The 25,765-nt window shown below is 33.6% G+C and overlaps 4 protein-coding genes across 4 annotated transcripts; 2 read left to right on the top strand and 2 right to left on the bottom strand.

Moving 5' to 3' along the window:
* Positions 1–905: 905 nt before the first annotated feature.
* On the bottom strand, positions 906–6,428 carry LOC110705674 (protein DETOXIFICATION 43-like). The gene is made up of 14 exons (XM_021883577.1): positions 6,287–6,428; positions 4,391–4,493; positions 4,169–4,290; positions 3,757–4,035; positions 3,469–3,659; positions 3,207–3,342; positions 2,792–2,888; positions 2,607–2,707; positions 2,318–2,481; positions 2,099–2,170; positions 1,789–1,905; positions 1,605–1,700; positions 1,395–1,516; positions 906–1,300 (listed from the first exon to the last, which is right to left on the bottom strand). The coding sequence occupies exons 2-14, from the start codon at positions 4,477–4,479 to the stop codon at positions 1,246–1,248; spliced, it is 1,641 nt and encodes a 546-aa protein (XP_021739269.1). The 5' UTR covers positions 4,480–4,493; positions 6,287–6,428; the 3' UTR covers positions 906–1,245.
* A 9,279-nt stretch (positions 6,429–15,707) lies between these two features.
* Positions 15,708–19,512, bottom strand: LOC110705673. Its single transcript, XM_021883576.1, has 3 exons — positions 18,710–19,512; positions 17,473–17,658; positions 15,708–16,383 (listed from the first exon to the last, which is right to left on the bottom strand). Exons 1-3 carry the CDS (start codon positions 19,358–19,360, stop codon positions 16,081–16,083), a joined length of 1,140 nt encoding a protein of 379 aa, XP_021739268.1. The 5' UTR covers positions 19,361–19,512; the 3' UTR covers positions 15,708–16,080.
* A 3,453-nt stretch (positions 19,513–22,965) lies between these two features.
* Positions 22,966–23,499, top strand: LOC110705261 (uncharacterized mitochondrial protein AtMg00310-like). The gene has a single exon (XM_021883104.1). It carries the CDS (start codon positions 22,966–22,968, stop codon positions 23,497–23,499), a length of 534 nt encoding a protein of 177 aa, XP_021738796.1.
* A 146-nt stretch (positions 23,500–23,645) lies between these two features.
* On the top strand, positions 23,646–24,794 carry LOC110705260. Its single transcript, XM_021883103.1, has 2 exons — positions 23,646–24,448; positions 24,497–24,794. The coding sequence occupies exons 1-2, from the start codon at positions 23,646–23,648 to the stop codon at positions 24,792–24,794; spliced, it is 1,101 nt and encodes a 366-aa protein (XP_021738795.1).
* The last annotated feature ends 971 nt before the right edge of the window (positions 24,795–25,765 follow it).

The raw sequence follows: 25,765 nt of genomic DNA, 5'->3' as shown, positions 1-25,765 counted from the left end.
CCATAACTTCTGTTCGAAATTTTATTACAAAAACCATGGTACTACGAATTTATCAGACGTCATTTAGCTTTTGGTAGCTTGGCTTGGATCCTTTTCCTGATAACCGTAGCCGAAATCACCCTTAGGAGTATCTGTTAAGTAGCCCTCATCATCCAAGCAGATATATGAATTACCTTTTTTATTTAGAAGTAGTTTTAAGATGGATGTGAATCATGTGATGCTCTCTGTCTCTGCTACGCCAATCAAAAACTTGGGAGGTTCTCTATTTGAGATTAGGGTGGGTGATCAAAGAATTTATCTGAGATTTAACTGTGGTTCAGTTGATAGTGGTGGTTTAATTTGGTGATGTATCGTGATCGAAGTTTGCTCGAAGAATTAGGTGATGACAACTTGTTTTATTATTAAGTAATCACACTCTAATCATTGTATCCTATTCTTTAATTGGTGCTCTAATAATTGATCAGATTCTTCTGAAAGAATAAATGATGATTGGATTTGTGCTGATGCATATAACCGTTTGTGAAGAAGTTTAACAAATAGGAATTATTGTTTCAGTTTTGTTCCCATGTTTCTGTTGCGGCCATTGCGGCTCATGTAATGTTTCATGTTGCACATGGCCTTAATCGGGCCAAATAATTTACAATTAACAATGTGTTTATAACACAAATTTACGAGCCACTTGTCTTTACACTCTTGATGGTTGTTAACGGATCATCTCAACTATTATTGTCCTGATAAAGTCTTGTATGAAACGATCTCTCAATAATTCATTGAGAAATCGGCATGCTTTCACATTCGTTTTTGATTTTTCATTCTCGCAAGATAAATTTTTTTGTCTAATAAAGTAATAATTGAGCAAGTTCTGCACTTTGATCCCTTGTTTTGTGAATCAAAAAGCAAGAATATGGAAACCAGAAAAATTGCACCACACTTTCATTTATCAAAGATACAATTACACGCTGTGCACTTGTGCTATCCACTTTTATGTTTTGATGAATTATTGTACTACTACAACCAATGGCACTAATTTGAGAGGGATCCCTCAAGCAGGGATAGAATGGGATAGGCTAGGATAGGCGAGGCGAGCCATATATTCAGCTCTCTACGTCTCCAAAAAATGTGCAGAGAGCGTAACTTGTACTGTCAAGAAAGGTGAATGGTGGTAATTTCGGTAATAGTAATGACTAGTGAGCACGTTGGTTACTCGGAGATGTGATTGCCATTATTGAAAGGAGATAAGACTCATCAAAAATAAGATCCACTTCTTAGAAAGCGCCATGGTCCGGTTCCAGTTCCCATCCTACAAATGTTCATCCAACATAGCATGTCGTGTTAACCATAATTGCACAGTTAGCTAATAAGCAATGTAACAATATCATTAGGAGAACTATTACCTCCAAATTCCAGCAAATGTACGTAGACCCATGTAGATAGTCAATGCACTCCAGATTCCTATAAACCCATAGCTGTTGTATAGCAGAAATAGTGATCCAATGCTTGCAATCGCGACTAGAACCTATTGAGACGAAGATTTCAGTTCATCAGATTAATATTTCCTGTAGAAAACTGTGCCTTATAGTAAATCTTAGAACTTGGAAACTTGCCATGGAGTATGCAGAATAAGCAAAATCTGATGCCCCGAAGTTCACACCATCGAAAACAAATGATAAGGAGTTTATTGGCTGTGTGGCTGCAACAAACTGATGAGAAAACAAACTACATGTCAGACTGCAGAACATAGATTACAGTTTGTAAAGGAGTTTTGGTAATGAAAGAATCAAGTATTACCGGCACACCAATGCTGATGAGATGAAGAACTCTCTTGTCGGATGTAAAGATACCATCTCCAAACTGCAAACCGAGTCCAACAACAACAGCCAATCCCAACCCAAGAACAAAGCTCATCTGCAGTGAACCAGTGAGGAAAGGTCAATATTTGGACAGTATACGCCTTCATTATGAACATGAAGTCCTAAAGAAGTATAGCTTGTATAGGAAGTAGATATCGGGGCTGTTCACTTTCTGAACAACTGACGTGCACATCAGCAATACATGAAGATAAGTTCTGGAGGAAAGAAGAAAACTCCCGGTGCCATACCTGTAATACCCTAGCAGCAGCAGCAGTTGCCTTCTCGTAATCCTTCTCAGCAAATGCACTAGCCAAGATTGCCTAAAATTGAACCCCAGATTAATGAAGCATAATTAGCTTTGCTGTCATGCTATTCGTGTCGTAGAGTATACATCTTGTGTTGCTTGATTAAAATGCAGAGTAAATTAAAAGAGAAAACAGTTGAAAGAAGTAAATCTGTTTTTTTACCTGACCAGCTACTGCCAAACCATCAGCCAAAAGTGATGAAGCCAACCATACTTGTAAGCAGATCTGAAACGCAGCCATCGGAGTTGCACCAAGCCTTGCAGCCAGAGATGCGGCCAAGGTGACACAGAAAGTGACGGCTATGACCCTCGTGAACAAATACAAACCTGTCTTAAATATGTCAGTAAATCATTCAATATAGGCAACCTGAAGAAGAAATCATTTGATTCTACCTTAGGTAACCTTAAGAAATGAAACAGAATATTAATAATAGAATTCAGTTTTTCCATACCGTTTTTGAGAAATCGACCTAATTGCAGGGCTTTTAAACTAGGAGGCAACAAATAAACTTCCCTTGTCAACCTCCATAAGAGTATAAATGACATTAGGTACCTATAAAACCAAGAAAATGTCTGAGATTGATAAACCATTATATGTGAAAAACAGGTTTAACAATTGCTTTAGATTGCAACGTACTGTGAGAGCACATGAGCAATAGCTGCACCACTGACACCCAAACGACATGCAAAGATGAGAACTGCATCCAGTATGATATTTGCACCATCTGCTGCAACTGTAGACAATAACTCGAAAATGTAAAGGGAGAGTGAAGCAGAAAAGAGATAGAGTAATAATTCAAATCTGAGTAATTACGAGTAATTAAAAAATGTTTTCACTAACAGAATACAGATCATAATAACAACTGAAGCTAGAACCATAAGCATTAATCACCATTATTTCTTGCATATAACTCGGTTTATACTTTATACTACTGATGGAATTTGTACTACAATACAAAGAGTCATATATAGACTATATTCTTTGCTGCATATATTCCTGAATTTGAAGATAAGAGAAACTAAGCTGGAAAGGAGAAGAGAAGACTTTTTACCAGTAGCATAAAGGGGAGTTGTCGTATCTTTAAACCCTCGAAAAACACCTTGCATTGCTAATGAAAGAAGCACAGCAGGAGCACCAAAGGATCTCAATGTTAAGTACTTAAGAGCTGGTTTTAGCATTGGAGAATCCTGCAAATTATATATCCAAGAACAGAATTAGAATTAGCTGATGAAGGCTATTAGACTAAGCAAATAACCATTTATACAAGGATAAACAAACTAATTGAGAAATAGTAGAATGATAAGGACACTAACATGTTTTACACCCATGACTCCCAAAAGCATTTTAGCTCCAAAGACGAGGAATATGGTTTGACAAAGACCAAGGAACAATCCTAGAACAATTGCAGTAGAAGCTGATGGGATGTGCCGCTTGCCTACTACTTTAATCTTCTCAGGACTACTAATCGAGGCTTTCTTGGTTGTTTTAGTTACTCCCAGGTAATCTGAAAATTGTCAGAAACACAGATTTCATGTTAAAATATATCCTAGAAGATATAGAATCTGGTTAGGCATATAGTAGCAGTCTGATGTGGTCAGGACCTTCTCCGGCAAGATGATCATCTTTGCTAATATTTGTAGCAGTACCCTCCTCTAGTTTCCCAAGTGCATCATCTTGGGGCATCATCTCTTTAGAGTCACCAGCCTCAGCAAGAGCCTCCTTCTGATTTTCGGCATCTTCTACTTCTGCATTCATTTTGCTCACTGTTTCTTCCTCAGCAACAAAAGAAGTTGTAATGCTGACAAGTGGATAGATAGTAATTTTTGAAGCTTGGTTGAATATCGCTATTGAAACTCCAACAGCTGCAAGCTCCACAGCGCCTACACACACATTAAACCAGTGCACCATATTAAGACATAGATATGTATGTAACATACTCAATTTACATGATTCATTATTCAAGGCATATATGATTGCAACAATAAAAGAGAGACAAAGAAAAGAAGGGCAGACCAATGTGGCCAATAAAGACGGTGTCAATGAGAGAGGCAACAGGATCAGCAGCTAAAGCCAAAGCAGCAGGGATTGCAATCCTTAATATTTCCAAACCCAATGAATCCATCTTGAACACACTCCTGCATGCATAAACATCAACTAACATTATACATAAATTTTAAACATCTAATTATTTCTTTTATTATATAGTTTGAATAGATTAAATTAAATAATACATACCTTGCATCTTTAAAGAACACTGAAAGTGGTATCTTCCATTTGTTGGTCTCAGCAGCAGGGAGGTGTAATGTACCAGTACTATCAGCCATTGTTATATCACCAACTACACAATCAGAAAATTGCACCGTTATTATATTATAGGACTATATTATATACAAATTATATACATACTTCTTAAATTAGCTATATGTCTTAGCTTGTAAAGATAGCAATGCATTTGGAAGTAAGTCACACTAACAAACTCATCAAGGCTGTTAAACGTTACTCGTATTACATTAACATTGTATACTTAATGAACCAAGTCACAGATCCCACAATAATTACTTGAAGTTTATTCCAACTAATTTAATTAGTAGCTAAGAGGCAATAGGAAATGGCATGAGTAGATTATGTTTTAATCAAGAGCTTTAGATGGTTTATTCACGCTCTTCTGCTTTAAAAAGGAAAGGCGCGACATGAGTATCACTACATTTTCTTAAAAACATTGTTTCATATTAATTGCAATATTACTATTTTTAGTACCTTTTCTCTATATTTTTTTACCTATGTAAACTTACAATCTTTCTCTGTCTACTTGATTTTCATAATTTTTGTATTAAAATGATTTGTGACAATTAAAACGGGATGTATTAGGATTTATGTACCACAACATAATTTGTACGGTAGATAATTGCAACTTTAAGTTTCCACTACATTTTTTTTATCATTGATTTATAGTGTGACCCCTCATATTAATAGATAGACACTAACCATCACTAGTCTAAGATTAATGACAATTAGTGTTATTGTACCAAAAAGTGGGATAATAATACTAATATGAAGTACTCCTAAGTCCTAAATTAATGATGTTATTAATAAGAGTTCTTGGTACACTAAGACTAGTTTGTACCACTTTAATCGTTCTTTCTCACAATCTCACGTGCCACCTTTCTCCACGGCCCTCTGTAACCTTAAACTTCCCTCTCTTCTAGACTGTTTTCCTTCCTTTAATTTCTTCTTGACGCATTACTCCATCCTCGGTTTTATTTATTCATTTATGTTTTTTTTTATAGATTAGTACTTTCGTTTTGCATCATCCTAAAAATATACGAAGTAAATATAATTGTACCTTACGGGTATGTGCCTAGAACGACTCACTAGTCACGACCTTGGTACATTAACAACATTGTCTATGTTATTTAGTATGATGTAGAGTACCCCAAAAAAAGGCCCGATTCATGGGATTATAAAGTACTAAAGTGCATACATATATGTGTTTATAGTATTGGCCCAAGTAAAGTTAAGGTTGAAGTGTTACGTATTAGTCTATTTTTATAGGACGACATCTATTGAAAGTGAGTTAGTTTTACACGCTTTTCTTTCTAATTTGCTTTATTCAGCAATACATTGATCAAACTTTTTTTTTTAAGAATGAACATCCATCTCATATTTGAAGAAAAAAGATCCATCTCATAAATTGCATGTATACTTTTACTTTAAAGATCCTAGCTTAGCTAAGCTAGTAATATGTGGTGAAATAAGAGATCACTACATCCCTTTCTCATTGATAATGACTAATAAGACTATACACGTACAATGTACTTAAGCTATGTAGCTAAATATTTACATCAATAATAAACGCGTTAGGAATTTCCCTTGTAACAAGAACTTCCTAATGTTTATTTTTTCGCACCCTCTAATAATTATTCATGGAAGAAATAATCACATACGAAGTACTTTACTTGGTACTTCGTATATTTTAATTTAAAAGAGGAGGCAATGGTGCAATCATATTGGTTGATCATATTTATGTATCAACTTATATTTTACAATAATATAGTATGAATTATGATGAAGTTAGAATTATTTATCAGAAATAAAACAGAAATAGAAATAGAAAAATGCAAAATAGTTTACCTGAGAAGAATTGAAGCTGAAAGACTAGTGTATTGGGTTGGAGAGAGAAAGAGCAGAGGAAGTAAGGTGTTATTTGTTCTGTTTTGTTGGTGACATAATAAGTAAATAAACGCAAGTTTTCGTTCTGTTTTATAGCCCCCACTCCATCTTTTCATTTTTTTGTCATTTTCCATCCCCATCTATTTAGTGGACCACGCCTTCCATTCCATTACTTAAATTATGTTACTATTGATATATGATTGCATATACGAGCTATAATTGGTAATAAACCGTCGTATTAAGTTAAATCAAACATTAATTACATCAATTGATACGTGATTTTAATTTGTTGTACACTTTCAAATTACTACGTATACTAAATGCTTATAATATAAGACTGTGTACGTGTATCATTACCCGGTCCTTGTCACGTACTATTATTATTAACAATTGTATTAGCAGGAACGGAGCTCCTTCCCTTGAGGGCCTAAAGACCCCAGTCATGAATGTCAAGCTTTGAGTATTATATGGTTAAGGCTTTAACTGCGTGCTAATTAAGTAATGCAAGTTTGCAATCCAATAAAACAAATCCCAAGTCTTTAATTAAAGTTACAAATAATTACATTTCTCAAAGTAATTACTTGCGGAGTTTGCGATGCAATTGATTCAATAGATACATTAATTTTTATCATTTCTTTATTTATTTTTTGTTGTAACTTTGCTACATCTAGTTTATAAAGCTTGTAAATTGACTCTTGGTAGTTGGTTAGTGTTGGTAGTTGGTACACTAGAGATTGGGGCTGCACTAGATAGGAAAGACCGCGTGTTCAATTCTTTACAACAAAAATTGAGAGGGGATTGAAACCTAAATACTAAGAACTAAGCCCCGAATTCGGATTACTCCAAAAGGTGAATCGATAAAACGATTTTTTTTTATAAAACTTATATGGCTAATATACATAGGAAGACTATTCAATGGCTACAATAAAATTGTAGCTATTGTAATTAGTTTTAATCTTGGCCCTTTATTTTTAATGTTCAATCTTGTCCATTCATTCAATTGACTTTAATTTTTTATTTTCTTTTTTTAAAAAAAAAAGTTTCTTGATTACAAGTAAAAAAAAAAAAAACTGTTTACATTTTCTAAAACGAAAATTATGAAATTTGCCATTGATGCATATTCTTGAAATTTCTTAGTTTATATGATTCTCCCATCTCAATTAAAAATCGACATTTGATTATAATTTATCAACAATTTAAACCTAATTACTGCAATATATATTACAGCTTTGCAAGGCCTATAATTTTGCATCAAATTTATCAAAAAAATGAATCATCCTCCGATCCATTAAAGAAAACCAGAAAAGGGGAGGAAAAAAGAAGAAGATGATTAAAAAAAAATAAAAAAAAATTGTGAAATTTGTCTATAATTTTCAAGAAACCAAACATATGATATCAAAGATGGAAAAATTGAAAATAAATTAGAAATTTCATCCTTCTTTCGACCAAAATTTCTGGTATTAAAAAAGTTATTTTTTTTTTTGGTTGATTACCGTATTAAAGTCAACACAATGGATGGATATGATGAATTTTATCAATTAGAGGGTTGTGATTCACTAAGTTACAATGACCACAATTTTATTGTAGCCATTTGAAAACTGTCCATATACATAAATTTTGACTTTTTGTAAGAATAATGTAAATGAGTAAATGAAAATTGAAACATTAGGAGGATTAATCTGGCTTCATTTCTACTCAGTTAATTTTAATTTAGTATGAAAAAAAAACCGCACTAATTTGCCGATAACACCATGAAGCATGCATGCTATGTGCACCACCAGTCCACTTAGTTGCTTACAAGCCATACGCCCATAAGTACAGTTAGCTAGCACCATTATATTTGAGTTTAAGATACTAAATATGTACAAGTATGTAATTATCAATTATGTATACATTTATCTTAGTTAATTATGTAATCTATATTTTAGTAAGAACATTGTTGAAAACATTGGTTCAACTTCTTTTCCTTGTATGCTTTCTAATCCAATTAAATTTCACTTTAAGGTGAGCTAACAATTTTAATTTCCTAACTTTCCCTAAAGTGGGCTGTGTTGGATTCCCAATACTTCCCTATTTGTTACTATGGTGGGACTATCACCATTATGACATTATGACCTAATTTCACTTGCTTAATTAATTAGCTTCTCTTTTATGATCATTAGTATTGTACTATTGTACATATGTAGTGTACACCTTAATGTTGTTAGCTTACTAGGCCCTGTTCTTTTGAGCTGCTCTATCCTGACTCAATCTGCTTTTTGCTCTGTTTATCCAAAAACTTTAAAAAAAAGGGGCATTACTCTATACATTTTATGGATTTGATGAGAGAGATTGAAAGAATGGAGCTTTAAGAGAGGCTTTTCATTCTTATGTTGGATTGTGCTTCATCATATTCTTCTATTTTCGTTACCAAGATATTTACCTTTGCCTATGCTTCATCAAATCAGATTCTCCAAACACTTAAAAACCTAAAAATGGAAAACTTTGTATTAAAAATTGATTTGGGCCTGTTCTCTTCAGCTTAATTTTAGTTCAGTTTAGCTCCAATCAGTTCAGTTCAGTTCCTAATTTTCTTCTCTCATAAATGATTCATTTTAGCTCTATCCAGTTCAGTTCAACTCCAATCAGTTCAATTCAGTTCAGTCAATTCAGCAAATCAGAACAAACCCTTAGATAGGATAATATCCAATCACACACACCCATATGGTTTTAAGTTTTAAACTTTGTAGACTCGTCACTTGATAATAAGAGACTTACAGACTTACCTTAGATCTTAGGTTCAAATCCTACCAAGTGAGGGTATTTGGAGGTAAGAATTTCCTTACCTTAACCTTAGCTTGGACAAAAAAAAAGAACTCTTATATGTATAATTGGCATAATAAAAAGATACTCCCTTTAATAATTAAGGTAGGATACTAAGATAGATGCATGTAAATAAATGAGATTGCTTACATGAAATACAAGCTGGAGGCAAAATTAGAATTACGTACCAAAGTACGAACATGTTTCAACAACTTATAGTTACAAGTCCTACAACCTATATCAACGTAATAGGATAGGATAGCTAGCCTGGAGTATGCAGCGTAGTAATAGACAGTTCACATGCATGCAATCCTGCATTTGGCTACTATTTAATTAGGACACTTGGGTTCTTCCTTCTGTTTTCATTGATCTCAGCTCGATCTTGAACTTATCCTATCAAGCCCTAATTATTTTAGCCATCCACGCAGTACGTACATATGTTCTTTTGGTAGTATGAGAAAGTTTTGTATGAGACCGGATTTACCGTGAGTCTAATATATAATAATCTAACATCTGACTACATTGATAATATAATATCTGAAATTTATAATTTAATATCAAATATTAAATGATTAATATAAGATATTAGATTATTAATTTCAAATATATTAGACTCAGTGTGAGTCCGACTTACCCAATTATTTTCGTTGGTGGTATGTATACATAACACAATATTCGTTTTAAATTTTTTGATTAAATCATCGTTAGCATGTATTATTGTAGTTGATGAGGTGATTAGTTTACCCTTTATGGAAGGTGGAGTTCGTTTACTTAGCTTAATCCTTATATTTTAATGTGGTAAAAAGAAAACTTTATAATTAAAGAAGAGCTGAAATGTGCTTAAAAATATTGATAAGTGCTCGAACACTTATATGGAAACAGCACTAACAAAAACAACAGAATATCAGGCAACTTATAATGGTTTACCTATATATGTTGGAGTAATATTGATTAATGCATTAATATTATAAAGAGATAAGTGCCCTTCGTTTTCATTCCAGGTATTTAGGCAAATAAACATATCCGTCATCACTTTTTCACTATGCATCACCTTGTATTGCTAGCTAATCAATGTGGATTATTAAGGTATGGTAAATACACCAATTTAGAAAAATGTTAATAATATTACAAACTAGTGAAACTACGAAATGAATTTAACAATTGGTCTAATCAATTCAACCAAGTTAGTATGATACGTATGGGTGGTTAACAATTGATTGCCAAACAATATCTTGAATTAAATTTTTATCTATTTTTTTATTTGGAAAAATTGGTAAAAATAATCTCAACTTTCACGACGTATTCGCTTTAAATAAGCCCAACTTTCGATTATTGTTAAATAATCCCAACTTTGTGGTGTATTCGCTCAAAATATTTTTACCAATATAATAATAATCATGTATTTTATTTAACTGTGTTATTAAATTTCAAAATATCCAACTCTTATCCTCAAAATGAAAGTAGACATATTATTGTAGCTTAGTACAGAATATATATATATATATATATATATATATATATATATATATATATATATATATATATATATATATATATATATATATATATATATACGGGGAGGTTCCGCTAAAAACGGGGCTTATGGTGAAAACTAAAAACAGAAAATCTCAACCATCCATTATTACTAACAAGATCTAACGGTTTAAAAAAAATAAAATAACATAGAGTCACTATATATAAAAATAACGTAACTATATACAAAAATAGGGTAACTATATCAATTTTTACAACATTTGTCACTATATACAAAAATAGGGTAACTATATCAATTTTGATCCTATTAATAGAAGTCACTATATACAAAAAAAGGGTAACTATATCAATTTTGACCATATTTACATAGAAGTCACTATATACAAAAATAGGGTAACTATAACAATTTTTACAACATTTACATTAAGGTCACTATATACAAAAATAAAGTAACTATATCTGAGTTTTTGACACCATTTACATAAAGGTCACTATATACAAAAATAAAGGTCACTATATATAAAAATAAGGTGATTGAACCAAAATTTACAACATTTCCATAAATCTAAGGTCATTATATCGAAAATAAGGTAACTATATATAAATTTCGGGTAATTATATATATCAATTTGACACCATTTACCCAGAGGTCAATAAATATAAAAATAAGTATTAAAAAAGTCTATGTAGGATTCGAACCTACATCCCGTGATTACACGGTGCTCGACCAATTGAGCTAATAGGCTTTCAACATGCCAAAAACGTAGAGGCTTAAAACCAACACATATTTTAGATTCATAAACATATTCACTAAAGTCAAGTACCTTTACCAGAGTTTTCAAGCAGATCACATACCCTTCCAAAGTTGTGGGTCTAAAAGCAGACACTTCAGGATTCATACAGTCACTTTCAGGAAAAATCTCCGGAGCCTCATCCAACTTGTCATTACCACTAGTAACTTCTTTTTTTTGGTTGAAAGGAGGCCAAAGGTATGTTGATATCAAGTACAATCCAAACCATGCAAGCTTCAGCAATTAAGTGGCGCATATTCCCAGCTGCAAGTGAATGTAATAAACGAATCATCAGCAACAATTCAAACTCACATGTGGCATCAGCAAAGCATATGCAGTTTTTGTGATAATAGATCACTAGTAGATATTCTGTCTGTATTGTTGGACGTTTTTATATATATATATATATATATATATATGCTTCTAAGCAATTTGATTTAATCCATTTTACAGTGGACAATCAATGTATACTGACACCCACACAATCAAGTTGAGCCAATCATGTAACAGCTCTAATTAGCTCTAAGAATTGTTTATTGGTCAAGAATGTATCATACAAAGCCACATAATTTGTTTAAATGAATTACTTTACATATTTCTATTATAATAGAATTAGTCATTAATCAAAGTATCAATTCTCTTATTTCATTGGTAAAAGTATACCTTGGTAAAAGTTAGGCCAAGGTATTAAGCTATGTAAACCCATGAATAGCAGAATTGTACTGGTATGCTACACTTGAAATTCCTGACAATATAGTCGGGGAAAAAAAAAAAGGTAGCACTTTATTAGTTGCTAAACATGTGGTGGAACCTCAAAATGTAGTTCTTCATTCATCTATGACTCCAAAATTCAGATAGAAAACACATATTAGATTGAGCTCAGCTTGTATTCTCTTATAGTACAAGGCAATTGGAAACTGTCTAGATTTGATCTGTATATTATATTTGAATTCTGCTCATATTTAAGTAATACAATGTTCTATTTGAATTCTGCCCATAATTATTCATGATGTTGAGCTAAGGTATCCAAATCCTCGAATTCTGGCTACCTTGATTCAAGTTCAAAACAGGCCTAATTCAGAAATTTTGAAGCAAAATCCAGTACAGAGTCAAATTAACCATGCACATATGTCAGACTAGAAGTACACTTTTCAACAGTCAAGAAAGTCATGTAGATGTCGATTTAGCATGATCAGAAGCAATCTATCAAGCAGTTAGCTCCAAGTTTCAGAAAAAAGAAACAAATAGAAGAAAAAGAAACTCAGAACCAACCTCTATAGTGGGGGCAATAGCATTTGAGCCACTATTTCCTCCCTTCCCAACATCAAGATGAACTGAGATGTTAGCCAGTGGCAAATCCACCTCAGATGTCTGTAGCTCCAGGGTTAGTCGCTTAAGCAGTCTGCTCAACACCAAAAGTCGGACATATAGAATCAAAGTCAGTATCTTAAACCAGGAAGCATTCTTCATACTTTATGTAAAATCAGCTAAAATCAAACACTAATTTGAACACTAAATCTCTGAAATTCGAAATTTAAAATCGAACTATAGATCCGAAAAAATAAGCAAAAATCGAAGCCTACATTTGCAAAAATGGAACTCAAAAAAATCAAACTCCGCAAAAATCAGCTAAAATCAAACACTAATTTGAACACTAAATCTCTGAAATTCGAAATCTAAAATAGAACTATAGATCCTCAAAAATAAGCCAAAATCGAAGCCTGTATTTGCAAAAATCGAACTACAAAAATAAATCAAACTCCATGCGAAACTCTTAAAATCAAATCAGAAAAAATCGAACTCATGCAAAATTCATGAAAATTGAACAGAAAGAACACAAATATCAAATCACAAAAATCGCTGAAAATTCGTGAAAAAACAAACAAATTGTCGAATATAATCATACCCATCTAGAGATTTTTCGCCATAATTTGATGCAACACAGTAGAGAGAGTAACAGAGAAGCTGGTTGAAGAGAGAGAAAGTACGAAAGAGGAGAGAATAGAAAGGAGAGAGAAAATAACGTGAAAATTAAGGAGAAGAGAGAAATTCATGTCTGAAAAGAGGAAAGAAATCTCAGCCATACAATTTGATGAACGGCTGAGATTAAAAGTTTTCAGTTTTTATTTTAACATTTGTTTTTACCTGATCCTATTCCTACATATATATATATATATATATATATATATATATATATATATATATATATATATATATATATATATATATATATATATATATATATATATAATGTCAAAATAATCAAAGATAGGATATTCTACTGTCCTGAAATGCATGCAATGCGACTTTAGATAATTGTAAAGTAGTATCCAACAATTGCATGCATGCATGCATAATAACAATGTTGCATTCGATGATTCGATCTGTATGTAAACTCCAATGGTTGTATATATATCATTGGTATATTATCTAAGCTAAGGATACCTTCATGTATTTTGTCCCAATGCTTTAGCTCTCTTCTTTTTTATCCCACTCGCGGCTATTCAACATAAATGTGTAATTATAAATATACTTTGAAGCAAAAATTATGTTGTATAAGTAATTATAAGGTTAATAGAGTATATAAACAGTTTGGAAGGAGGTGTTTACAACTTCGAGGTAATGAATGAACCCTGATAACCCGACCCTATTAGATACATACAAAATTTAAACCCGGCCTCTAATTTAAAAAATTGGATATAACATCGCTTATTGAAATTGGATTATTATATATTTCTTGTCATAATGAGAAATAAATCAATTTTACTTCCACTAAAAATATATGGAGTAATAATTACTATGTTAAAAATAAAAAAATAAATAAAAAAAAACCTAAAGTACTAATTTCGATTGAACTTATTATAATTAGTCATGTACTCTTGTAATAATCAAGAATCAACCATAAAAAAGCTACATTCCATTAAACTTGGGCCTACCAGTCTTCTATAATTTATTGACTGAAGAAATAAAAAAGGAGATGAAATTCTTATAGAACGATTGGTCCTCGACACACGTCGTACATACTTTAATTAGATGTGACACTTTTAGAACAACAATTTAAGGCAAGCTTTAGAAAGAGAATAGGAGTATTAATTAATGAGTAATTATAATTAAGATGATGATTTAGTGGCTTGATTAAGTGGGAGGGAATGAATGGAGTGCGGAGAAAGAGCCAAAAGCAATTAAAACAAAGGGGGTAGTTGTAAATCAATATAAGCAGCCGTGGTCCTCTACAATACAACGTGCTTATATTTCATCGATCAACATTCAATATCTATCATTCAAAATAATTACTACTCCATATCATACATAGATTTATAATTATATTGTAGTAACTAGTAATATTCATCAAGTTAAGTTTGCTAAGTGTCTTGAAAGCTAAGGAGGGTACTTTCTTGAGGTTCAATCCTCACTAGGGATAGTATGAGAAGGGGTCGGGATTCCTTTTACTTTTTCAATCCCCCACTCCTCTAAATCATTTTGGGACTAAAATTAGGCCAAAAGGGTCGAAGTTTTGAGGACGGAAGGAGTATAATTTAGCAGTTAGTGGATATTTCAAATTCTTGGAATATCTCTATGTATGTGGGGTGAATGCTGTCTTCCACCTCAAAATCCTTTTTATTTTTATTATTTAGGCAAATTTCCAACCTCATAGACTCATAACACATAAATATATTTTATAAAATTAATAATAATAATATTGGATGCGTGTGTTTCGCATTCCTTTAGCCAACATGTCACTAGCTTTATGTTAAAAATTGGAAATGGCGTGTGCCCTCCACATGGAAACCCTAAACAATTCGTATTGACGTGTATCATCTGTTCACTAACTAGCTAGTGCACCAAACACTACGCCATTTTATGTATATTCAACAAAGATACGGCCTCATTACATTATATAATGTCATCATAAAACGATAAAACATGTTATTTATCATCCAACAAATGCACTATGTACAAAACAGGTTAATTCGCAAGCAATTAGCTTGACAAAGTTGGTTTTTTAAGTCAATTGCTAAAGTAGTCTACTTATCTTTAATTAAATTTATTTCCTAATTAACTTTACACAATTAGGTACGTGTTTATTGTTTATATGAGTAATGATACACAAATTGTGAAAGAAAGGAGGACAAAAATTAACATGAGTAACTAATAGTATACATGCATAATTACAGATATATCATATATGTGTGTTTTCTCAAAAATTTGTCAAGTGAGGTGATTGAAAGCCTATATTAGCTTGAGAGGAACAAGGATATTCTTTTAAAATACGTTTTATTTTTATATATAATCGAGTTGTTTAGTTTTTTTTATTGGATTTTAATGCATGAGAAGGTCTATCCGATCCTAAAAAAGGAGAAGTTCAAGAAAATATCTTTTAAAAGGAGTATGGTGATATTTGAAGTTTGACCTCTCGGAGAACTAGTCAACTATTTTAGCCTCCTATCTCATTAATTATGCAGCATAGGAAGTATCTATTTTTATATAAAAGCAAGTAACTATCAAAATTATTAGTACGCAAAAACACAACATTACAATAGAGATTATATAATATACTACTTCCCATGCATTGATCATATTTTGGCGAGTTGAGATTACATTTTTGGCACATAAAGTTCATAATCTTAAGATCGACTTCTATTTAAGTAAATAAACATAAAAATAAAATTAGGAAGTGAGAAGGTTGCAAGTGGTGTTTACAGAGTGAGTGAGAGTAGTGTGATGTTGTTGATCATTCAAATTACGAAGAAGCAATAAACAGTGAGCTTGATGATGGAAGTGGGACTGAATCAAGTTTTGAACCACTCTAATATAAGAGCTGAACTTGAGAGTGACAAACAAAGGGAGTCCTGTTTGTGAGTTTAGCATGTCTTCCATGTTTCTTCCACCTCCGTACATTGCCTTCTTCGTTGTCCCCGCCGATACCGACATTTCCCTCCATTCTCGGCTCCGAACGTACATGTTTGCCCCCTTCAATAATTTCATTCATCATCAATCATAAACCCGAAACAAAATTGATCGTATTAATTACAGAATATTAATGCAAATAATTAATACTTCAAACACTTTTTATTATTTACGCTTTCTTACAAAAATATTTTTAATATAAAGATTAAAAAGTGACGCAGGGATTATCAATTAACTTATCATTCATCAAATTTGTATGATACTGTATTTAATATAGTAATTTCATTAGAAATGGACTTAAAACTTATTAGAATCCAAATCAAGTATATTCTTTTATCTTGTTTATTATGAATAGGTTACTTGTAAAGTAAAACCCTATAAATTTTTTGAACTTATTTCAATTCAATTCAATTCAATTCGACTCAGATCAATCTAGCTCTTATATGATTATATACAACACTACGAGTATAATATGGTAAAAGGAAAAAAAAATGTAGTATTGCAGTCCAAATATTTAAGCACTTACTATTGAGTTGAAGTTGAAGTGATAGATTTGAAGGCCGGGTTGGAGTTAACACTTATTGATAAAGGGAAACATTGAACATATAGATGCATTCACATTGACTACATGAGTATGTACATGACTACTAATAGAGACCTTAGTGAAAGAGATCCACTTGTTTGGGCAATTCAGTAAACATAGCCAATCATTTCTTAGCCTTTTAAGTAGAGTGTATCAGCCCATAAGAAACCAATCTCTAATGAATCATTTTGTTAAAGACTTTTTAATCATACTTCATCCACTACCGAGGAAACTTCAGATTGATTGATGAAATTAAAATTAGTTAACTGAAATTATGTAACTAATTTGAATTATTCCTCCAAGTGTTACATTTTTACTTTTTTCATTATTCACATAATGGTCACATAATGGTTTTGACTTCATTAATTAATATATATAAATAACAAATGTTATTGTATAATACATTGTTGGATTCGTTATAAAGTATACTTGTATACTACAAAATTTCCTATGAATTTACTGACACGTAATTAGATAAATTAATGGTCAAAGTTGTGTCTCAACATGCAAATTTGGTCAAACTATAACGCTTATTAAAACACAGAGGGGGTAATTTGCTGAAAACTTACTCGAGACATGACAAATGGTACACGACCATAGTAAACATTGATGATGGGAGGCAAGATATGAAGACCGAACACTTTAGATCTGTTGTCAATTATAAGCGCCATTGAAAGGTTGCAACTCAAAAAGTTTGTGGCTACTCCAGTTAAATCAACTCCCTCCGTTAGCTCAAATTGGTTCACTCCTATCACCTGCATTTTGCATTTATGTGAACAAAGCTGAGGTTAAGGTCCACTCTCATCTAGTCCATAAGACTGATGTTTAAGGCCCATACTATGTGTCAAGGTTTCTGGTTTTTTCTTTTAAAGGCCTAGTTTCATTACATGTAACATTGTAACTATGTTCTATATGTATGTGATGTACTCTTAAATCTTAACAATAACTAATATAATTCATGAGTGCTAATTGCTATTAAGCTTTTTTACTTTTTCAAAGAGGTCACTTAATTATCCTTTTTAAGTGTGCCATTTAGTTTTGAAAAAAGTAATTATCATGCAAAAAGCCAAATATGCAATACTTCATCCGCTTATTTTTTAGTTGATGTGTATTCCTTTTTTTTTATTTTTTTTTTTATCAATTTCTTTAGTTTACGCATTTCTTTTTATGTTAAACCTTTTGCTATGTAATTACTACTTTACTCTTGCTAACCACATTACCGATTACCTCTTTAATATTTGTGTCAAAATCAACTGTATCAGCTAATAAAAAAAAAAGGAAATATCCTTTTAAAGCTAATTATAGAAAGTACTACTTACTACGAGTATGCTTGAAAAGATAGCAAATGTGTTATTAAATAACCTTAAACCCTAGTAAGACCATATTCACTTCATCTTATTTTTGCTGAATTGAAATTATTTTTACTTAACTAAAATTATTTTTGCTGAAGTTAAATTATTTTTATTGAACTGAAATTAATTTTACTGAACTGAAATTACTTTTGCTGAACTGAAATTAATTTTACTTAATCTCTATTATATTTCTTCTTTACATTTACTGACTTTTATAAAAATGAAATTATTTTTACTGAACTGAAATTATGAACTGAACTTATTTTTACTGAAATGAAATTATTTTTACTGAACTGAAATTATGAACTGAACTTATTTTTACTGAAATGAAATCATTTATACTGAATATTATTTTTTTAAGCTGAAGTGAACAGAGTCTAAGAAAATTAAGACAAGTTTCCAAATAGCTAAGAAGAAACAATTAATAAGCGAAAAAAAAAAAAAACCTACGTACCTTGACTGAAATATGGGGAGGAGGAGGCTTGGTAACGAGGTAGAAAACAAGCAAAGCAAGCATTGCACTAAGCAAAAACCTCCATAAAAGTTGTAACCCAATCCAAACATAAGAAGAGTATGTGTTGAATGATAAATACTTCCAACACTTTCCTTCATCATTATCAAAATTATACAACTCCTCTTCATCATCAACTTTTCCCATTTTTTTAACACTCATAACAGGCACAACCATATCATTATTTTTATTAATAACAATATTCGTCGTCTTTCCAGCTGAAGAACTGAGGATACCATTTGCATGATCACAAGATAGTACATTAGTCATCCTCATCACGTCATTCTGGTGGATGAAAGAAGTGGTTGAGGCTCGAGAAGACGAGCAACGAGACAGATTGCCACTGAAGGTGCTGGTCCTAGCCACTATAGATGATGCATTGTGGTCTTGGTTGTTGAGAAGTGGTTTGGTTGGGTAACACTGATCTTGATCTTCTTCTTCGTTATAAGAAGGAAGTGATAAGAGTTGAGGGTTACGGCCAGACTCAGTATAAGTCGTCGTAGTGCTGTTAGCACGACGATGATGAGAGACTGAGGATGGACTTTGAACATAGTAGTTGCTACCATATTCTTCTTCTTCCATTTCCATCATCATTATTAACTATTACTGTATCGAATTAAAACTAGAGTTCAAAACTTGTTCACCCCTAAAGAGAGGAAGAGGCTAATAATATGTAGTAATTTTAGGACTACTATTATGGTTTTGCCCGTGACAAGTATAAATATATGTTGGATGGTCCAACGTGCTGCCTTTTATAACTATTGATAGTTGAAACCATCCAAATTTCATGACTTTTTATTAAGGTGCATGGATTTGGGTGGGGTATTATGAATTATTGAGAGGGTGTGTGTACAACTAACCAATACCAAATTAATAATGTAGATTACATCATTTACAAAATCTATATTTATTACTTAACGTTACTATAAGATGATGTAGCTTGGTAATGAAGCTTTGCTTTACTTCAAATGGAATTTTGATTATTAAGTTTCTAATCATTATGGAAATTGCATATATTTTATACTCCTTATTTCTATTTATTAGACCATATATACAAATAAGCTAAGTTCTAACAATCAACAACAAAAATCTGAACGTTAATTAGGAAAGGAGAGAGACTTCAAATCCTAGCTGGAGCCTACCAAGTGAGGGTACTTGGGGGTATGGATACTTTTACCCTCTCCTCTACTCTCAAGTGTCTGGCCTGTAAATACTGGACTAAAAATCATGAGAGGCGAGATCTAATCAGAGTCCTTCTTATCATTATAAAATTAGGGAAAAAGAGAGAATACAAACAAATTGAAGTAACAAAGTACTCGCATACATTTAAGTTAATTTTCTCCTTGTATATATGAAGTACTCCGTACTAGTTAATATGTTTAATATAAATCTTAAAATTTGTTAAGTTAATTTCCTCCTCGTATTCCCGGAAATTATGGATTAATGGGACATCTATCCACAGCATAATTGGACACTCTCTTTTCTCTGTGCCCTAAGCTAGTGGCTAATAAATTATAGGAGCTAATAATAAAACAGGCATGTATTTCTTTACACCGAAATCTCTTTTTCTGCCTCAAGAATCATGGTCAACTTAATCACACTTTGTCCTTTAATTCGGACTCATTATGCGTAGTAATCATTCGTTCCTTTGTTTAATTAAATAAAAGGATACCCGCTTTTTGTATTAATTATATTGTTGTTTTTTTTTTTTATCAAAGTTAGTTTACAAGAACACAATCTACATGTCAAATTATCAACACATTTACAAACACACTACCTTCGTTAATTATCATTTGTGAGATATAAAATATTTCAAAATTGCACATAATAATTAATGAAGGTAGTATATTGTTTCATTTTACTACGGTCAAGAATTAAACATTTTCTAATATTGCTTACTAAATTCCGCCTTTATTACCTATATTAAGCTCCAACTAAATATGATTGAATAGCTAGTTAATATATGATAATAATGATGAACACAACATATATAGCTAGCTTCTTGTATGATAGGCTCCGGAAATGGAGCAATCTTCATGGCCCGGACATGGTTTTTCTGTCAGAAACCATGATTAATAAAGCTGAAAAAGAAGGAATAAAAGATAGGATTGGTTTTTCCAATGCCTTTGGCGTGTCTAGTGTAGGTAAGTCTGGAGGTATGTGTTTGTATTGGAACGCGGATAAGGTGGATTTTTCTCTTGTGTCGTTCTCGCAAAATCATATATGTGGTGACGTGGAGAGGCAAGGGAAAAAATGGAGGTTTGTAGGTATTTATGGGTGGCCGGAGAGTGCTAATAAATGTCGAACTTGGAGCCTCATTCAACATTTATGTGGTGAAGCTCAAATTCCAATTATTTTTGGGGGTGATTTTAATGAGATTCTTACTTATGAGGAGAAGGAAGGGGGGTCGATTAGGGAGAGGAGGGAGATGGCTGGCTTTCGAGAGATGTTGGATGTGTGTGAGTTGAGGGACTTGGGGTTTAGAGGCCAGTGGTGGACTTGGGAGAGGGGTGTGACTATAGCTACCCAGGTTCGAGAAAGACTTGATCGATATCTTGCCACTTCTTCCTGGACTCGTTTTTATCCTTGTGCATATGTTGAGCATCTTCTAAAAAAGCAGTCAGATCACACCCCTATTTTTCTGAGGCTGGAGTAACAAAGCAAGCGAAAAAAGAAGAAGAGGAATTTTAGATTCGAAACTGCTTAATTGGATGTTGGATGCAAACTGTGAAGCTACCATAAGATGCGCATGGGAGGAAGCTGCGGGTTCCGATATTATGATGAAATTGATGACAGTTGGGAAGAAATTAATGTCTTGGAGTCGAGAAAAGTTCGATGATATTGGCACAAAAATTGAGGAGAAAGAGCAGGCACTTAGAGCAGCCCATCAATTGCCGATTTCTCAAAGCAGTTGTGAGTCTTGCGTGAGATTGGAGAAAGAACTTCAGGAATTAAATGAGAAGCAAGAAGCTCATTGGTTCTTGAGGTCGAGAGTTGCTGAGATTCGAGATAGGGATCAAAACACGAAGTACTTCCACCACAAAGCCTCTCAAAGGAAGGCAAAAAATGCTTTTCATGGATTATTTGATTCGAATAGTACATGGCAGACCGAAGAGTCGCAGGTGGAGAAAGTCATCACTGAGTATTACAAAGATATGTTCGAAACCAATGGGTCTTATGCCGAGGCTCTCCAAGAAGTGCTTCAGTATGAGCCGATTTCTATCACTCCGGAACAAAATTTGGACTTGTCGAAACCGTATACAAAGGCTGAAATTCTCGATGCTCGAAAACAAATGCACCCTTGCAAGGCCCCGGGCCCAGATGGTATGCATGCTATCTTTTATCAAAAATTTTGGCATATAGTTGGTGATGATGTGACTACTTTTGTTAGCAATGTTCTAAATGGTAGTACTAGTCTTGAGCATGTTAATAGAACTAATATTTCTTTAATCCCCTAAAATAAAGTCTCCAACTTCTTGTTCGGATTTTCGTCCCATAAGCCTGTGTAATGTACTGTATAAGCTTGTTTCGAAGGTGATTGTGATGAGGTTGAAATTAATTTTGCCCGGGGTTGTATCAAAAAATCAGAGTGCTTTTGTTCCGGGCAGATTAATAACTGACAATGCGCTTATTGCTATGGAATTATTTCATACCATGAAAAGGAGGAGTAAGGCTAGAGAGGGAACGATTTCTTTGAAGCTTGATATGAGTAAAGCTTATGACAGGGTTGAATGGGGCTTTTTGAAGAAACTGTTGCTCACTATGGGTTTTGATGGGAGATGGGTGAACTTGATCATGAACTGTGTGTCTTCGATGAAATACTCTTTTATTGTTAATGGAAGAGTATGTGGTGATGTGACTCCTACTAGGGGTCTAAGGCAGGGGGGATCCCCTATCCCCTTATCTCTTTATTCTAGTTGCCGATGCCTTATCTTTGATGTTGAAGAATAAAGTGATAAATGGAGAGTTACATGGAGCTAGAGCCAGTCGCAGGGGTTCGGTAATTTCTCATCTTCTTTTTGCAGACGACAATCTACTTTTTGCTAGAGCCAACCGACAGGAATGCGAATTTTTTTTTTGATATTCTCAACAAATATGAAGCAGCATCCGGACAGAAAATTAATTATGAAAAGTCGGAGGTGTCTTTTAGTAAAGGTGTTAAACAAGAGCAGAGAGAAGATTTGATGAATATTTTGAGCATGCGGCGGGTTGATAGGCATGAGAAGTATCTTGGCATTCCAACTGCTCCAGGGAGATCGAAAAGGGTGGTGTTTGAGGCATTGCTTGATAGAATCTGGAAGAAGTTACAAGGATGGAAAGAAAAACTCATTTCTAGAGCCGGAAAAGAGGTGCTCCTAAAATCTGTAATACAAGCTATCCCTACTTACCTTATGGGAGTTTATAAGTTCCCTTGCTTGGTGATTGAGAAAATTAATAGTGCTATGGCACGATTTTTTTGGGGTTGTTCGGATACTCGTCGAAAGACACATTGGAGGAGTTGGAGTACTCTCTGTACTCCTAAGTGCTTAGGAGGTATGGGATTTAGAGACTTAAGTGTGTTTAATGATGCCCTTTTGGGTCGTCAAGCGTGGAGATTGGTGCACAACGAGAATTCACTCCTAAGTAAAGTCATGAAGGCGAAGTACTACCCGAACTGCTCTTTTCTCGAAGCCTCACTTGGGCATGCGGGTAGCTACTCGTGGCAAAGTGTGTGGAGCGCAAATCGCTGGTGAAAGAAGGTGTTATTTAGAGAATAGGGACAGACACTCAAGTGAGTATATGGAAGGACCTGTGGGTGGCGGATGAATGTGGCAGATTTATCACTACTGCCGAGTGTGGTGATGTTACTCAAGTGTGCGACCTGATAAAATTCGAGAGTATGGATTGGAATGTAGAGCTGATTTCTCGTATCTTTAATGCGAGAGATCAAAAGTGCATTCTAGCACTTCCATTGAGCTGGAGAGAACCCAAGGACGCTTTGACGTGGGCTTTCTCTAAAGATGGTTTATACTCGACTAAGAATGCATACATGTTGGGTAAGGGCTGCAATTTTGATGATTTTCATCAAGTGTGGGTTTTTATTTGGAGCCTAGAAGTGTCACCTAAGGTACGACACTTTCTATGGAGGTTTTGTACGGGTACTCTGCCCACAAAAGGCCTCCTTATGGCGCGACATATGATTGAGGAAGCCTTCTACCCGTGGTGTGGAGAGGTGGAGACGAGCTTCCATGCTATTTTTGAGTGTGTGCGAGTTGAGGAGCTTTGGGAAGATTGTGGCTGCTCCTCCCTCCGTGCAAGAGCTGTAGGGGATCTTTGTGAATTAGTGCTCAGTTGGAAGAACGCAAGTGCAAAGCTACAACAGAGGGCTGCTTATTTGGCTTGGTGTGTGTGGGGTGACAGAAATAAGAAGGTTTTTGAAGGCACATGGACACCAAATGGGGTACTTGCGGCCAGAGTTGGCAGACTGGTAGAGGAGTTTGGGCTATATAGTAAGAAAATTTACACCTCAAATATGCCCAAAGCAAAGAGAAGCAGCAAGATCTGGAAACCACCCCCTGCTGGAGCAATTAAGATCAATGTGGACGCATCCCTTGCTGTTGAGGGCTGGGTGGGGATGGGTGTGATTGCAAGAGATTGTGAGGGGAAGGTCCTTATGGCAGCAACCAGAAGGGTCTGTGCTTGGTGATCGCCAGAGATAGCTGAAGTGAAGGCTGTGTGTATGGCATCCAGGCTTGCGAAAGCTTACGGATTCAATGATATTATAGTGGAGACCGATTGCCAAGGGCTTGTAAATCGCCTTTCAAAAGCTGATGTTTTCCTTTCTGATTTGGATAATGTGTTAGAAGATGTTCTTTCTTTAAGCCTTAGTTTTAATTCAATAGCTTGGAGTCATGTTAGAAGAGATGGCAATTTTGTTGCTCATCACTTAGCCAAGCTCTTGCCTAGCGGTGTAAAACAAGTATGGGTGAATCATTGCCCTCCGGAGATTTCACCTTATGTACTCTCGGACATTTTGTCCTTTAATTGATTAATACACCGCTACTTTCTCTCAAAAAAAAAAAAAAAAAAAAAAAAAAAAAAAAAAAAAAAAAAAAAGCTTCTTGTATGAAAAAGGAGTTGATGGATTGACATGCAATGCAAGCTATATGAATTAAAGCAAGTTAGTGGTTGTATAGCCGAAATTATTATAGAGCCAAGAGAATGATGAAGATGGCTCAAAATCTTAGTGCAGTTTTATGCTTTTATTATTCAAATTAAAAGTCACAATATCACAAGCTAAAATCATTTGAGGCATTTTTAGCCTTGTAATCAAATTATAAAGAAACATAATAATTGTGAATATAGTTTGCTTTGCACATTTATCCATATTTTTTCAATATATCAAATCCATATAATCAAAGTATGTACTATATAAGGGTCCACCACCCAACAATAGCTCCTGATCATCATAATCTTCATAAAGGATATTTTCATGGCTCCTAATATAAATTTAATCCAAATTATGCCCTACTTTTCTGTAACAATTCTAAGGTAAAACTGTTAAATATATTGCGCGTGATACCCAAAGGATACTGTTCTTTCTTTTTTAAAGTCATTTTTGGGCTTTTACCATAGTTGCACATCCCATTTGACTTTGTTTATTTTTTTGTGGTGTTGCACCCCATTCATTCTTTGGAGTAATTTGGATTCGAGGCTTAAATCTAGGTTGTGGTTTTAAGTTTCAGTCCTCTTCCAATTGTTGTTGTGAGAGATTGAACACGCAATGTTATTTATTAAGTACAACCTTAATCACCACTGCACCAATAATCGGATTTGGGCCTTAAATCTAAGTCATTTAAGTTTCAGTCCTCTCTCAATTGTTATTGTGGGAAATTGAACACGCGATGTTATTTATTAAGTGCAACCTTAATCACCACTGCACCAACAACCAATTGGTTATTTAACTTCTTTTGTGATTCATGTATATATTACTCCGTTAATGATATGGTAAAAATAGAT

The sequence above is a fragment of the Chenopodium quinoa genome, unplaced genomic scaffold (genome assembly GCF_001683475.1).
Source record: "Chenopodium quinoa cultivar QQ74 unplaced genomic scaffold, ASM168347v1, whole genome shotgun sequence".
Lineage (NCBI taxonomy): Eukaryota > Viridiplantae > Streptophyta > Magnoliopsida > Caryophyllales > Amaranthaceae > Chenopodium > Chenopodium quinoa.
Note: the sequence above shows the minus strand (reverse complement) of the source record. Positions and strands in the feature narration are given on the sequence as shown.